The 16,287-nt window shown below is 43.7% G+C and overlaps 1 protein-coding gene across 1 annotated transcript in view; it reads right to left on the bottom strand.

Annotated features, from left to right (window-relative positions):
* The window catches only part of SVEP1 (sushi, von Willebrand factor type A, EGF and pentraxin domain containing 1), a 534,033-nt gene that overhangs the window by 41,653 nt on the left and 476,093 nt on the right, over window positions 1-16,287 (bottom strand). The window contains exons 43-45 of the mRNA XM_029614894.1: window positions 10,098-10,271; window positions 7,248-7,421; window positions 4,263-4,439 (exon numbers count right to left, since the gene is read on the bottom strand). Of these exons, the coding sequence (XP_029470754.1) occupies window positions 4,263-4,439; window positions 7,248-7,421; window positions 10,098-10,271 (525 nt within the window). The remainder of the gene's footprint in view (window positions 1-4,262; window positions 4,440-7,247; window positions 7,422-10,097; window positions 10,272-16,287) is intronic.

Below are 16,287 nucleotides of genomic sequence, written 5' to 3'. Positions count from 1 at the left end.
GGAGTTGGTGATGCAAGGGTGCTAGAATACAATGGAGCAGCTTTGGAACATCAGACTGGAAGCATGAATGGTTTGGTTGGTGTGTCTGTGGTTCACCGAGCAGCTAGAGGCTGGGCAGTCTGAATAAATTCAGACACTGCGACAACGGTGGTTTACATCAATCATCAGGGTGGAACCAAGAATCAACAGGTGTTGGAACAGATATATGCTCTCATGGTATGAGTGGAGCAGCATTTCCTAAGCATATCTGCCTCTCACATTGCTGGAAAGGACAATTTCAGAGCTGATTTCCTCAGCAGGAGAAGCTTGGACTCAGGAGAATGGGAGCTGGAGGATGAGGCCTTTCAGCTCCTGGTAGACTGCTGGAGCCTACCGAATCTAGACCTATTGACAAACTTCAACAGGAAGGTTCCATGCTTCTTCAGTCACAGGCAGGACCCAAAAGTAATGGACATAGATGCTCTTGTTCAGGAGTGGCCACAGGGTGCCCTGCTATATACGTTCCCACCTTGGCCTTTGATAGGCAGGCTGGTCAAACCAACACAGTCCTTCTAGTGGCTCAGGATTGGGCTCAAAGGCCATGGTAGGCCAATCTCCAGAGACTTCTGGTGGGCAATCTCCTCCAGCTACCATCTTGGACAGATCTGTTATTTCAGGGGCCCATTCTGCACAGGGATCCGGCTCGGTTCTGTCTTATGGTTTGGTTATTGAAAGGGCTTGGCTGTTGAAGAGCGGTTATTCACTTTCTGTAATTTCCACTCTTCTTTGGGCCTGGAAATTTTCTACTTCTCTAGCTTACTTTAGAGTTTGGAGAGTCTTTGAGGCCTGGTGTTCTTAGCGAGGTACTCAACTACTCAAGGTGGATATTCCTTTGATTTTGGAATTTTTAAAGGATGGCTTGCTTAAGGGTTTGGCCCTTAATACTTTGAAGGTTCAAGTTGCAACACTAGCTTGTTACAGGGGAAGAATCAATGGAGGGCCTTTATCTTTCCCATTCGGACATGCTCCATTTCTTCCAAGGAGTTAAATATCTTCACAACCTGTTGCAGCTTCTGGTGCCTTTGTGGGATCTTAACTTGGTCCTTGAGTTCTTGGCAGGTCCGACTTTGACTGTTGTGTACTCTTTCCTTTCAGCTGCTTACTTTGAAGACAGTTTTTCTGGTAACAATCTGTTCAGCACCTCAGGTCTCTGTGCTGCAGGCTCTTTCCTGTCGTAAGCCTTTTCTCTGTATGACTCTGGGTGCGGTTCAACTTTGGACTGTTCCTTTTTTGCCCAAGGTAGTTTTGGATTTTCATTTGGATCAGTCTATTTCTCTGCCTGCCTTAGACAAGGAAGAGATGAAGCTGAGTATCGCCTTTTGCATTCCTTGGACATCAAGTGTCATTTACAGCAGTACTTGGACTACGACTGTCCAGAAGTCTGATCTCCTGCTTGTGCTCCATGCCATGGTAGAGGTAAGCAGGAAGCACCAGTGAAGCAGGCAACAATTGCCCACTGGGTTAAGCTGGTCATTATGGCAAAGAAGATTAGACTGCATTCCATGAGGGCTCAGGCAGTATTGTGGGCAGAGGTTCGTTTGTCGCCTGCTAAAATTTGCCAAGCAATGACATGGTCATCTTTGCGCACCTTCTCCAAGCATTACCACTTGGATGTTAGGGCTAGGGAGGACGCAGCTTTTGTATGAGCAGTTTTGACTGGGCCACTGTCAGCCTCCTACCCTTTTCGGGAATAGCTTTTGTGCATCCCACTCATTAGAATTGACCTACCCAAAGTTAAGCAAGGAGAAATTACTACTTGCCTGATAATTTCCTTTCCTTTAGTGAAAGGTAGGTCAATCCCAGACCCACCCTTGGCTATTGGAACTGGATTTTGTGGTTACCGTTCTTAGGGTGAGCTAGGCAGTGTATGATTCCTGCTCTTTGTTGATAACTGGTAAGTGGCTTCTCCTTAGTGTTGTGAGTCTGCCCACAGCATGCGAGCAGACTCCCTACCTTCTGCCTCTCTGGAACGCAGCCAGCCACGCCGCTGTCATAGTCATCCCGTGGCAGGCCTAGCTGCGTTGCTCCCGGCTCCCCCCGTGGTCCTAGCGCCACTGATGTTCCCCGTAGTCCGGTGGCCGCGGCCGGCTCCTGCTCGGTGCAGGCAGCCCAGCTCAGCCGCTGAGACCGCCGCTGTCGTTCCCCCTCCGTCTCAGCCGATGCCGCGGTCGGGGTCCTTCGGGCAAGTGGCAGGGGAACCGCCTCTGCCACTGCCTGCATCTACTTCAAGCGGCAGGGAAGTCGCTGTCCACTTCTTCGTGGCAGGAACGCCACCAGCTTGGCCTTCCATGTGGCAGGGACGCTGCCACTCTCTCTTCAGCCCCTGCTCTCTATAGGTGCGAGTGCGCGCCTTTCCTTCTCTCTTAAAGGGCCAGAGGCGGGAAAAGCCCCGTGGCCCACTTTGATGACATCACTAGCCAGCTCCTGGATCAGCCCTATAAAAAATGCCCTACTTCAGTTCATCAGGGCCTTCGGATCGGGTTCCACTGTTGTCTGTGCTTCATGACCAGTCCAGGTCCTCCGTGGTCTTCTGCTTTGACGGCTTCGTCTTCATCTTCCTGATATCCTTCATCTGTGTCTCCAGATGTCTTCATGTTCCTGATGTCCTTCGTCTATGCTTCCAGATGTCTTCGTACCTCCTGATGTCCTTCATTCATACCTCCTGATGTCCGATGTCCTACGCGCGTATCTTATAAAATCCAGCGTACTTTTGTTTGCGCCTGCTAACCCAGAGATTGTTCCATGCATCCATCACCCTTTCTGTAAAGAAATATTTATTTGTACAGTCTTATATTCCCCAACTTCCATAAAGACAGTCCAGTGCGGATCACAAATCGCATCAATAATCATATAAAATAACAAATTATTTTTTATCTTTCTTTCATTTTTTTTACTTTTTGAGGATTTTGTTTGTTCGTTTTTTATTTTTGGTGCTTTTATTTTTTTCATTTTTCATGTTTTTTCATTTTGGGAAATAGTGTGCCCTATTAGAAAATAATACACACTATTTTCAAATAGCACACCCTGTTTATTACTAGCAAGCTCTATTTTGCTAACAGTGTGCTCTGTTTGCAAACAGTATGCAGTATTTGCAAATAGGGTGCACTATATACTAACAGTGTGCACTATTTCCAAAAATAAAAAATGCAAAACATTTTTGTTTCATTTGAAATGAAACAAAAACAGGCTAATTAGTCATGTTTTACACTTTTTTTTCAAATGAATACAGATCCCTACTCCTGAGTCTACCCCCTTTTGAGGCAGATTTTCAAAGGCTACGTGCGTAACATACGTGCGTAACCTGAGAAAATCTGCCCCTGCGCGCGCCGAGCCTATTTTGCATAGGCTTGGCGGCGCGTGCAAGCCCCAGGACGTGTGTATGTCCCAGGGCTTCAAAAAAGGAGCAGGTCCAGGGGCGTGGCGATGGTCCAGGGACGGTCCCGAGGCCTCCTTTGTGCAGGCCATGCCGGAGGTTCGCTCGCCAGCAGTTGACCGGCGCGCGCAAGATACGCCTGCTGGCATAAGAACTAAAATAAGGTAGGAGGGGGGATTTAGGTAGGGCTGGGGGGTGGGTTAGATAGGGGAAGGGAGGGGAAGGTGGGGGGGACCGAAAAAAAAGTTCCCTCCAAGGCCGCTCCAATTTCGAAGCGGCCTTGGAGAGAACGGGAAAAGCCATCGGAGCTCCCCTTGGGCTCGGCGCGCGCAAGTGCACATTTGTGCACCCCCTTGCGTGCACCGACCCCAGATTTTATAACATGCGTGCGCGCATGTTATAAAATCGGGCGTAGATTTGTTCACGCCGAGTTGGGCGAACAAATCTACGTCCGCACATAAGTTTTAAAATCTGGTCCTTTATCTTTATCTCATGACCCCCTCATTCCAGTGCCTCTTTTCTGTTGAAAAGGGCTCATCTCCTGTGCATGGAAACCTTGGAGGTATTTAAATGTTTCTGTCATAATGTGCATCTATGAGTTAGGGTGAAACATTGTGAAAAGTGGTATTTCTAGTGAATAAATCACAAAGGACAAGCTCCATACTTTGTTTTTGATATGAAGATTTTCATACATTTTTAACTGAGTGATAAACCGGATTTGAAGTTATGCATCCTGCAGAAGCAAGTCATTAGTCTTGCTGATCCACCCCAAACAGTGCTGGAGTATTACCATTTCTTAATTTCATCTAACATATATTTTGCCAACATTCAGCACTATTCATTTACATACTTTCACATTTTGCACTTGTCGATGTCCAGGTTTCATCCGGATTACAGGTCATCACAGCTAGGCCTTGTAGTCGATAGCCCTTTTGGCACTGAAGAGACACATTCTGGCCAACATAAAACTCAGTTTCAGAGAGAACAGCATTCTCTGGTATTATGAAAGGGACTGGACAAGGATTTGCTGCCAATGAAAAGAAATGGTTTTTAATGCATTGATAAAAATGTGTTCTTTGAGAAACAAAATTAGATATGTTTTGTCTGTTTTCACTTTTCTTCAAGGTCAGTGTTTTTCTATTATACATGCATATATAGATGTTAAATCCTATATTGGAACATCACTGATCAATAGCTGGGCTTTGTATAATAGGTTTTATTGCAAATTTTTCTAAATACTCTCACTTCTTACGCAATATAAAGTAGGCTTCTTTTTCATCTGAGTATGAATGTGCATCATAAGAATAAGATCCTTCAGCATGCCTAGTTATGTGATTATATAATGGTTTGTTGAGGGTTAGAGGCATTTGGTTTCTTGTTGTGATTTGCAGTGCCCTATTGGATATTATTGCACAGATACTACACACTGCATACTAGCTTATGCCATAATATAGAATACATAATTTATTTTTCATTTTAAACAGTTTAAGTACTATAAAATAATTATACATTTCAACAGATGACATTTTGTTTAGTTATAATAAAAATTTCCATTGTTGAAGTGAATTGTAAGAATGGTGGATTTTGCTTTGTAGTCTGGATCATAAAAAACACACTAAGAAAATAATGACACTTTATACCCTATGGGGCAGATTTTAAAAAAGTACACCTGTGCGTACTTTTGTTTGCGTGACCGGCACAAACAAGAGTACGCTGGATTTTAATAGATACGCGTGTAGCCGCGCGTATCTTTTAGAATCCGGGGTCGGTACGTGCAAGGCTGCGCAAAATCAGCAGCCTGCGCACGCTGAGCCGTGCAACCTGCCTCCGTTCCCTCCACCCCCCCCCCGCACCTTCCCCTCCCTTCCCCTACCTAACCCACCCCTCCGGCCCTATCTAAACCCCCCCCACCTTTGTTTGAAAAGTTATGCCTGCCCAAGGCAGGCGTAACTCGTGTACGCCGGTGGGCTGCTGGCGCGCCATCACCCGACCCGGGGGCTGGCCCGGAGGCCTCGGCCACATCCCCAGAATGCCCCCGGGCCGGCACCACACTCCCCTGGAATGCCCCCGAACGTCACGCCACCCCCCCGACACGCCCCCTAGCAAAACCCCAGGACTTACACGTGTCCCGGGGCTTGTGCGCACCACTGAGCCTATTCAACATAGGCTCAGCGCGCGCAGGGGGAGCTTGGGGCAGGTTTTCAGGGGGTACGCACGTATCCCTTTGAAAATCTGCCCCATGTGAGTATGAAAAGCTATATTCTCTGTATCATATATGCACAAACAGTTCTTATGACAACATCTGACAAACAAAACACAGGTTATATTATAAATTCTTATATTCAGTTAGATACCAAAAGTTATCTTTTGCTACTGCTTTTTATGCATATATTTACAGTGACACTTCCCTCACATGTTTCTAGGTGCAAGACAGTACCAGGAAGTCGGGAACTCAGTACTGGAGATTCAGTCTTGGGTCTTTGGGATGGCTAATGGAGCTCTCCTTACTCAATCTGAATCTTCAGCCTGTCTCTCTTAGCTTTTATGCTATATTTTGGGATTCTTGCTAAACTATTCTGTGTGAAGTTGCAGCTGTTCTGTCTCTAACCTAATCTTAGTTATGTAGGAAATGACCTTGTAGCTGGTCTGAGAGTTCTGAATTCAATTTGTGACCTTGAAGCTTGCAGACTTCAAGTTATAGGAAGGGAGAGGAATGGTTGAGACAGAAGAGCAGGGAGAAATAAGGGGGGGGGGGGGGTTACCAACAGCCCACAAGCCTATAATTTCTTTACGTGCTGTGTTTATCTGCATGCCAACCTTGTAAGAACATTTTTATTATCACATTTTGTACTAACCTCTGATCATACTTTCACACATACATGGGGCCTATCTGATTCCTATCCGTACATCTAGATAATCTTCATGTCCTGTTTCACCTCACACTAATACAATTGTATTTACATCCACACAGTACCTCTCAACCTGATGAGTTACCAATATGTAATCTTATCATGACCTTTAATACTTATAATAGAGATACTATATTTGGAATGGTGATGCCATTGAAGCCTCTGGCAATAGTTTGATTGGATTCCTGGAAGTCTAATACCTTGCACTGAAAGTTATATCTATGAGATTAGTAATTATTCTTCTGGAAAGATCTGTTTCACAAATTTCAGGCAATTGGAGGCCTTCAAGTATGAAATGTACATAATAGACATTCTGACAAACCCCATTCTTAAATGTGTTAAAACTCCTATTTTAGGAATATATCAGAAGCTGATTTTATAGACAAACTATGCCTCAGCCATAAACCAATATAATAAATAAAACTCCCAGCTACACATAGGAAGAAAGATAGCTACACATAGGAAGAAAGATACGTGCACCTTACATATTTTGGTGATTCCAATATGGATCCCAAAACTAGTATTATTTAATATCCTTAGACTTTAATAAATATGTCAGCCTCTCAAAGGCTGCAGTTTCTTTAGTATGAAGTTCTTAGTGGTTGAACTGAGATTTGGATATCCAATGATAGGCTATTGAAGACCTAAGAACTTTTATCAATCTCCTACCATTTGAACTTTTATCAATCTCCTACCATTTGAAAAAAAAATTCCCTCCCAATTGAAAAACCCCTATTTGATCTGACTTGCTCAATCTTTTTTGCTAACAGTCACTTTATGAAATTAAATATTCAAGGTAGGAAACAATTTAGATAAGGAGCTTTCTTGCCCCCTTTACCCTGCAAAACCTGAAACAAAAAAAATCTGACAAAAAAACTAACACTGATGCAAACTATGTCAATTTGCCATATTAAGCAAGCACATACGTTTGCATAGGGGGATGGGGTGGCTCCAACTTCCATTTTCTGTGCATTCTGCGAGAGACTCCCCTTCCAAGCTGAATCCTTCACTGCAGGAATACACCACTCTGCTGCCAACTGTGAGGTTCTCATATGTAGCCTTCCCAACCACCTGCAGAGCTGGTGCGGCACAAGTGGTCTCTACAAGAAAACACAATCACTACTGCCCTCAAATTATCAGCTGAAAGCTTGCCATCTACTGCTAGAGAACAAGAATCCCCACTCTAAATAAAATCTTAGACTGCATTTTTATGAACAAATATTAAGCAATCATGGTTGGTAGGCAAGTGAGAGATCAAATCACTACATATATTATAAGGCAAAAAAAAAAAAAATCTGTTTATTACATAGTCCATTCAATGTTTCAGTTACAACTGGAACTTTGCTCAAGGTTATTCCAAACTTTGAATGACTTGCAGGCCAATACAGTAAAAATCGCAGGAGAGTGGGCGAGCGCCCGCTCTCCTGGCGCGCGCACAGTCCACTCTCCTGTCCGCGCGATTCAGTAAATTAATTTATTTAAATTAGGGCCCGCGGTAAAAAGAGGCACTAGGGACACTAGCGTGTCCCTAGCGCCTCTTTTTGGACAGGAGCGGCGGCTGTCAGCGAGTTTGACAACCGACGCTCAATTTTGCCGGCGTCGGTTCTCAAACCCGCTGGCAGCCATGGGTTCGGAAACCAGACGCCGGCAAAATTGAGCGTCCGGTTTTCAACCCGCGGGCCCATTTTACATTTTTTTTTTTAAATTTTTAACTATTTGTAACTTTTGGGACCTCCGACAATATCATGGCGATATTAAGTCGGAGGGTGCACAGAAAAGCAGTGCACAGACAGTGCACAGAAAAGCAGGTTTTACTGCTTTTCTGTGCACTTTCCCGGTGCCGAGAGAAATTAATGCCTACCTTTGGGTAGGCGCTAATTCCTGAAAGTAAAACGTGCGGCTTGGATGCACATTTTACTTTCTGAATCGCGTGGGCATAACTAATAGGGCCATCAACATGCATTTGCATGTTGCGGGCGCTATCAGTTTCGGGGGGTTGGATGCGCATTTTCGGCACGCTATTACCCTAACTGAATAAGGGGTAAAGCTAGCCTGTCGAAAACGCGCATCCAAATGCGCCGGAGCGCACTGTACTGTATCAGCCCGAATGTAATAATGAATCTTTCTTTGCTGTGTTTTCTATATAGGAGTGCCTAGTCTTACCAGGCTACTAGTTTTGCTTTCTCACAAACCTTTTTATAGTTTAGAATCAAGAGTGTACATCACCAGCTTGTTTGTGTATTTTTTCTCTTGGAATAAGGCTGATGAGTTTGTACTGAGTAAAATGGATAGAGGCTGAACATATATTCAATGTAAGAAGGGACAGGCAAAGGCAACTGGCTTTACTCTCTTGCATTAATGAAAATGTAGCTGTGATTTCATTGAGATCAGCAGCACTTTATATTTCTATGCATGCAATGGGATAAAACTAAGTCTGGCTCAGTTTGTCCTAGATAATGTACAGCTAAATGGTCACCCTACATGAAGGCTTTCCAAGCCTGTCCCGGAGGACTCGCACAGCCAGTTGGGTTTTTCAGGATATCTATATTAAATATGCATGAGATCATTTTGCATATACTGGAGATCTATTTCAGTATATGCAAATTGATCTTATGCATATTCATTGCGGCTATCCTGAAAACGTGACTGGATGTGGGGTCATCAGGCCAGGTTTGGGAAACCCTGCCCTCCATGAAACTTTAACCAGTTTTTTGGGTTCGGTAGAAGATACTTTTAATGGCAGTTAAACATATATAGATTGAACACTATTTGTTAATAAATGGGAACTGGCATTGTTACAGGGAGCTGGTGCCAACTACAATTTGAGATAATAATAGACCGGAATACTCAAAGCACCAGTACTATCTAGTTTTTAAAAATAAATGTTTACATTCTTGTTTCTTCTTGCTAGTGCATCTGTTTGGATGTTATACTTAGGTCTCCATTCTTTTTCTTGTCCTTGCATTTCATGTCTTATATGTTCACATTTATTGTAATAAATGGTGAACATAGGACCATGCCCCGTTTTTAGAAATCTTTGGCCATTCCTCTCATCAATAGCCCATGCTTTGCCTGCATCATCATGCTGCCCACATGGGTTTCTCATGAGCGTCATCTTACTTGTACCTCACTTTACTACGAGCCATAATTGTACAAGTAGCTAAGTAGAAGGGGCTGTTACAATCTTTTAAACAGTATCATCTCCACAGTGATGAGATAGCATTTGGAATGAAGAGAAAGGGATCCTTATATTCTTAATTGTCAAGGGACTTTTGCAGAACAAATTTCTGGATAGCTCTGCTATCTCAAGAGATACTAAAGTACATATAAGTTCTAGATTTCATGGGCATTTGCAGAGTTAAAACAAGACAGATGGCATATTGTATTCAACTGTGAAGACCAAAGCCTAAAGCCTCTTAACTGCATTTTGATGTCTCTTAAAGCAGCAGTGCTACCATAATTCAAAAGCCTGTCAACAAAGGAGCTAACTTATTAAACTGCAGAAAAATCAAAGGTCAGCTGGCAAAGTGTTATGCCATGCCTTGGTTGGCCATCATTAACACAGATAACAAGATACATACACAATGTTTGTATGGCCATCATTAACTCAGGTTACAAGATACATACACAATCAGCTTAGGCTGGAGGCAAGTCTTTTCAGAAGTATATTGAACTTCTCTCTGCCACATACTAGTTTTGTTTTTTTCAGTCCTTCTGCAGAATCTACAATATTTTGGCTGATTGCAAGGAAAATCTGCAAGGCTAGTGTTATTTACCTTTACAGTAAGGGAAGGGTTTACTCCAGGTTCCATTAGCAAGACATGTGATGTTTTGTGGCCCAACCAGGTGAAATCCAAAATTACACACAAAGGTTACATTACTGCGATAAACATTTCCTGTTGCAATGGACAGTGCATTCTCTACGGAAGAGTGTGGCTCACAGGATACACCTAGCATAGATGGGGGAATAGTAAAATCATTATAAAGTGTTTAGAAAACTTAAGTTTTTACAAAATGTTTTGGTTTACCTGCTAAAATATTACAACAATTAAAACGAGGGAGCAGCATACACTGTACTGTGATATAATTGAATATACTGTAGTATGTTTGGAATTATTTTACAACAATATACCATGAATGTAAAGTAATTTAAAAAAGCACTTCTAAATAAAGCTCTTCCAAATGTACTATGATTAAATTAAACTTACAGCTTTATTATGCAACCAATTTATATCTGGCCAATAACAATTTTACTAGGACTTCACACAGCAATGTTGTTATTTTCTGGTGTCATACAAAAATCATGATAATCACATTTGTGTTTCTATTATCCATGTCCATCTTGGATTGCATTTGCTTAATGATATTTTCTTTTATGGTAGCATGGTTCAAGAACAAGTAAAACTGAAGAAAAATGACGTCTGAACAGCAACCTTATTATAGTATTTAAAACAATAGTACATAATCACAGTGAGCCTCTGCTGTTTTTGGATTCTGTTTACTGTGCCTGGATCTTCACAAAGCATTAATTATGAATTATTCCACGTCACTTATGGAGAACACACTTTTGAAAGTTTTGCTCCTTCAAGAGATGCCAGCATACATAAATGTTTTTGATTTCATGGGTATTTTCAGAATTAAAACAAGACAGATGCCATATTATATTCAACTGTGGAATTACTGACGTCTGAGCAATCATTTTATCATAGCATCCAAAAGAATAGTGCATATTCAAAGTATGCCTAAAAGCAGTAAAGGATATATCATGATATCATAAGTAAGGCTATAGATTTTAGATTTTAACTGATAAACACCGGTAATACGCCTCTGAGGCAAAAAAAACCCCTCATGGGTATTTATTGGGTAAACTCCGGAAAAACACCATTGCCCCCCAGTACTGCTATCACTCCCCTTGCCTGCTTGGGTCCTCCATTCTGTTATGTATTTTCTGCACTGATGATTCCTCAGCTACACAAGATTTTAGCAGCTGATCCGCCCCCTTGGAGGGATTTCTGGATTTTGACCTTGATCTGAACTCTGACTCTGACTGTACGCTGCCTGCCAGTGACCACTGCCTGGCCACCAACTCTTGATTCTACTCTGCCTGCCACTGCCTGGACACTGACTCTGATTGTATGCTGCCTGCCCTGACCACTGCCAGTCTCTGACTATGCTTGTACTCCCTCTGTGCTGGACCCTGGCCTGCAACTCCTTCGACTTGATGGAGTTTCACTTCACCAGCAGAGGCCCACACCTAAAGTACCCAAGGACTCAACCTAAGGGGAATGTGGGCTGGTAAAGGTGATGCTCCAGTGAGGTCTCTGCTACAGCCAGTTCCACCAACTGATAGTGGGGACCTGCGGGGCTCCTCCCTGCAGGTTGCGCAAACTCCACCTCTGTCCAAGCGTCCATGCCCTCAAAAACAAGGGAGAATGTGAGTATTGTTTTGTTATGGCAATATATTTGAGTTATGGAAATGTATATATTTAATAGGGATGTGCATTCATTTTGAAACAAAAATGAAAAACTTGATGAATGAACCTGTTTATGTTTTGTTTCAAATGAACTGTGTTTTTTCCCCAAAAAATGAAAAATTTAAGATTTTTTTTGTTTTCGAGAAACAGTATGCTATATTAGCCAATAGATCATACTATTAATAAATCGGCCTAGTCCTATTGACAGGCCTAGTCTGAAGCTGGGTTCTGTCACTGAGGCCCAAGCCTAGACACAGATGTGATGCTCAGTCATGGCCAGATTCCATTGCCGAGACCAGGCTGGAAACCTAGATCCAGGCCTGTCAGCAGGGCTCAGCTGGGGCTGGATCCCATTGCTGAGGCCAGGTCCTGTTGGCAAGATCGAGGCCTAGACTAAGGCCTAAGCCCAGGACCACCATCTGGCATCTTCTTTCTTTTTCTGTCAACAAAAAATGAGCCATCTACTGGAGAAGCTTTCCTTTTAGTGGAATCTCCTGAAACCAAGCCCTAGCTAACTATCCCCATGAAGACCTTTGGGTTTATCTTCCAGGAGCCTGGGAGTTTTGAACTCCCCACATTGCTTCACCATCTTTTTCCAAATCCTTTTCAAACAGAAGATTCCCCAAAAAGGGAAGCTTCTCTAGCTGAGACTTACAAATTGAGTCTGCCACCTAATTCCTCAGATATAACAAATGGACCATTACCATCATCGAAGCCATGCTGCCTTCGATGGCCCAAACAAAATCATACAAAGCATCCACCAAGAAGACCTTGCTAAGCTCCAGCTGCACAGTTTCCTCTAAACTTGTGCCCGAATCCTCTGCCACCCCTTCCTGGAGACAATGGGATAAATAGAGTCAAGATCTAAGCATTACAGACTGCTGCTTGGATCACCTGCCCACAAGCATCAATGGCCTGTTTTAGAACAGATTCACTCTTCAGATCTGAGCATGTCTCTGAACAGTACTGCCTTCAACCGGGATAGTAGACCTTGTAACTGCCCAGACTAGAGCATCCACCTGTGATGCCCTCAACTTCTCTCTCTCCACCTCAAGGAGCAGATACAGCTTTTCCAAAGTTGTACTTCCTTTAAACAATATCTGTGGAGACTTCTACTCTGAGATCCCAAATGGCCTTGTGAAATGGAAAGGCTCTGGCTGGCTTCTTCAAGGCCACCATGATGCGTCCTCTACCAACTTTTCCTTCTCTGTCTTTACTTCCGCAATATTCAGGACTTTCAGCTCTTCTTTCCTAAACAAACTATTAGAGGAATCATCTTCCTCTCTGGGAGAGTATTCCCCTTCATCCAGCTCATCCACAACATCATTCTCATGCTAACAAGGATTCTCCTGAACGCCCTCAATCACAAAGATCAAGCTTCTTCCTCCTCGTAGTCATCTCTTGCTCTTTTTTTTAAGTGTCCTGAGGAACTCCCCTTCTGAGCCCTAGATGAGGAAGTACCTGCTTCAGCATTTTGGCCCCATGCAAAAACCTGCTGCAGTATTAAAAAAAAAAAAAACATAAAAAAACAAAATCAGGTGATAAAGTTGAAACAGCCACAGATCTCAAGATTGAACCTGGAGCCAAGAAATCCCTCAATAAACTAGCAATCTCTGCCAAAATGAGTCCCCAGCACCAGAGGTCTTAAAATGTCTCCCATGTGCAGCTTCAAAATGGCCACCACTCCCACGGTTGAGAGACCCAGGCTAATGGGAACAGGTTGTGGCCTGGCTGCTGTGGACCTTCCCTAGAGTCATTGACCTTTGCCGCTGGCCCCGCACCTCCTCTTCTCTACATTGTTGGCACACTAAGGAGCTCTCTGGACTGGTGATGACCACTGGCTGCACAAACACTCCGATGCTTGCTGTCTTGCCATGCCATGTGCATCAATTACTCACCTCACTGGCTGCCCGGGTCTCTCACAATCTTCTGCAGCTGGCTGCCTACACCAGAACAACTCAGGAGTATTGAATGCTCCTTCTTTCTCAATGTCACACTTACCTTTTTTCTTTATTTTTAACTATATGCCCACATAATCAAGCTTCTGGAGAACTGAGACACCATCACCAGTCCCTTACATGCAGCAAGGGAGGGGGCGGGAATAAGAAGGATACAAGGGGCAGTAAGAGGGTCCAAATCAATCACAGCTGACACCTAATCTCAGCCTTCCCTTACCCAGGCCCTCAGGCCCAGAAGTCTCCTGGCATCAGCTAAATTGTCACCCTAGGAGCAGCCCAAATCTTCCAAATTCCTTTCATCCAGCCTACACCAGGCAACGGCATGGGAAACTCTCCTACCATCTGCTGGAGACAAAGAATATTGGCAGACTGACTGCAGCACAGAACCCTTTATAAGGTGATGTTCTCTGTCTCCATCTGCTGGCAGGGGAGCAAAACCCATATGTTTGGACTAATCTAGCTGGATGAAGGAGGTAAGCATTTTCCATAGGATGAGAATCTCAAGGATAAGAGTTCATTATATGAAGCTGGAGGGAGGGAAGCTCAAATGGAATGTGAGAAAATACTTCTTACTGAAAGAATGGTAGATACCTGGAACAGATTTCTAGTGGAATTTATGGTATCCAAAACAGTGCCAGAACTCAAATATGAATGTGGTAGACATACAGACTTTAGTGGAAAGAGGAGGGAGATAGAAAGTTACAGCGTGAGTATGGACTCTGATAGCACAGTAGGCAGGCACAAATGGGCAGACTGGATGGACCAATTGGACCTTATATTCTGATATTTTTCTATGTTTCTGTGTTTCATAGTAACATAGTAATGACAGCAGAAAAGGCCATCTAGTCTGCCCAGCAAGTTTCTTATAGTAGTATCTGCCACCCTGTGCAGGTTATCCCCATGTTTCTCTTAAGGGTAGCCACTGCTGCTCCAAGCAGTTTTTCTCAAGCTTATGATAACCCATAAAAAATTTACTGTTAGCAACATTTTTACTGGGTGATGAGCCTTCTTGAAAATACAAAATGTGTTAAAGGAAAATTGGTTCTTACCTGCTAATTTTCGTTCCTGTAGTACCACGGATCAGTCCAGACCACTGGGTTATGCCTCCCTTCCAGCAGATGGAGTCAGAGAAAAAAAACTGAAAGGCACCCCCTCATAACCCAGTGTGCCACCTGTGATCCTTCAGTATAATCTTTACCATAGCAGAATGAACTTATCATAAAACCAATTTCAGCAACCAATGGCTATATCAAACCTTAGCTTAACCAAAAAACTGTGTGAACTATGTACAAGGAGGGAGACTTTGTTAGTCAACTAGAATCTTGGGTGTCTCATCAAAATACACTGTAGTACGGAATAAAAAACAGACAAATAGGAAACCAAACGGACTCTCCAGGTGAAGATACCCTGGGCGGGCGTCTAGACTGATTTGTGGTACTACAGGAACGAAAATTAGCAGGTAAGAACCAATTTTCCTTTCCCTGTACAAACCGGGATCAGTCCAGACCGCTGGGAAATACCCAAGCTGCCCTAAAGGGGTGGGACCTGGAGAGTCCCGCTCGAAGAACACTGCTGCCAAAACTGTTGAATCCAGAGCTCGGACGTCCAAATGTTTGGCAAAAGTGTGAAGGGATTTCCAGGTAGCTGCCCTACAAATCTCCTGCGGCAAAACAAACTGGCTTTCAGCCCAAGACGCCGCCTGAGATCTGATCGAATGAGCCTTCAAACCTTCTGGGACTGGTCGTCCATGACAAATATAAGCCAAAGAATGGCGTCCTTCAACCATCGGGCAATAGTAGCTTTGGATGCCTTCTGACCTCTCTTAGGACAACTCCATAAGACAAAAAGATGGTCAGATAACCGAAACGCATTGGTCACCTCCAAATATCGAAGCAGAATTCTCCGAACATCTAACCTCCTCAAATCCTGAGCCTGAGGGGACTCCTGATCCAGGTCCGTGAAAGCCGGAAACTCAACAGTCTGATTCAGATGGAACGCAGATACTACCTTTAGTAGAAAGAAGGGTACCGTTCTAAGGGACACCCCTGAATCTGAAATCCGCAGAAAAGGTTCCCTACAGGACAACGCCTGAAGCTCAGAAATTCACCTTGCAGAAGTGATAGCCACTAGGAAAACTGCCTTGAGCATTAGATCTTTTAAAGTAGCCCGTTTGAGAGGCTCAAAAGGAAGGCCACACAACCCACGGAGAACCGGATTCAAACTCCAAGAAGGGCACACTGGACGAACTGGGGGATTCAAATGTTTAGCACCTTTCAGGAAATTGCCACGTCCGGATGAGCTGCAAGAGCTATCCCATCAATTTTACCCCTTAAGCAGCCCAGAGCCACCACCTGAACCTTGAGGGAACTACACACTAATCCTTCCTTCAAACTCTCCTGCAAAAATGCGAGAATATGAACAATGGAGGCACGCCGCGGGGCCACATTCAACCCCCAACACCAGGAATCGAAAACTTTCCACATGCGAACATACGTAAGTGAAGTAGACGCCTTTCGTGCTTGTAGGAGTGTGTA

The sequence above is a fragment of the Rhinatrema bivittatum genome, chromosome 1, assembly GCF_901001135.1.
Source record: "Rhinatrema bivittatum chromosome 1, aRhiBiv1.1, whole genome shotgun sequence".
NCBI lineage: Eukaryota > Metazoa > Chordata > Amphibia > Gymnophiona > Rhinatrematidae > Rhinatrema > Rhinatrema bivittatum.
Note: the sequence above shows the minus strand (reverse complement) of the source record. Positions and strands in the feature narration are given on the sequence as shown.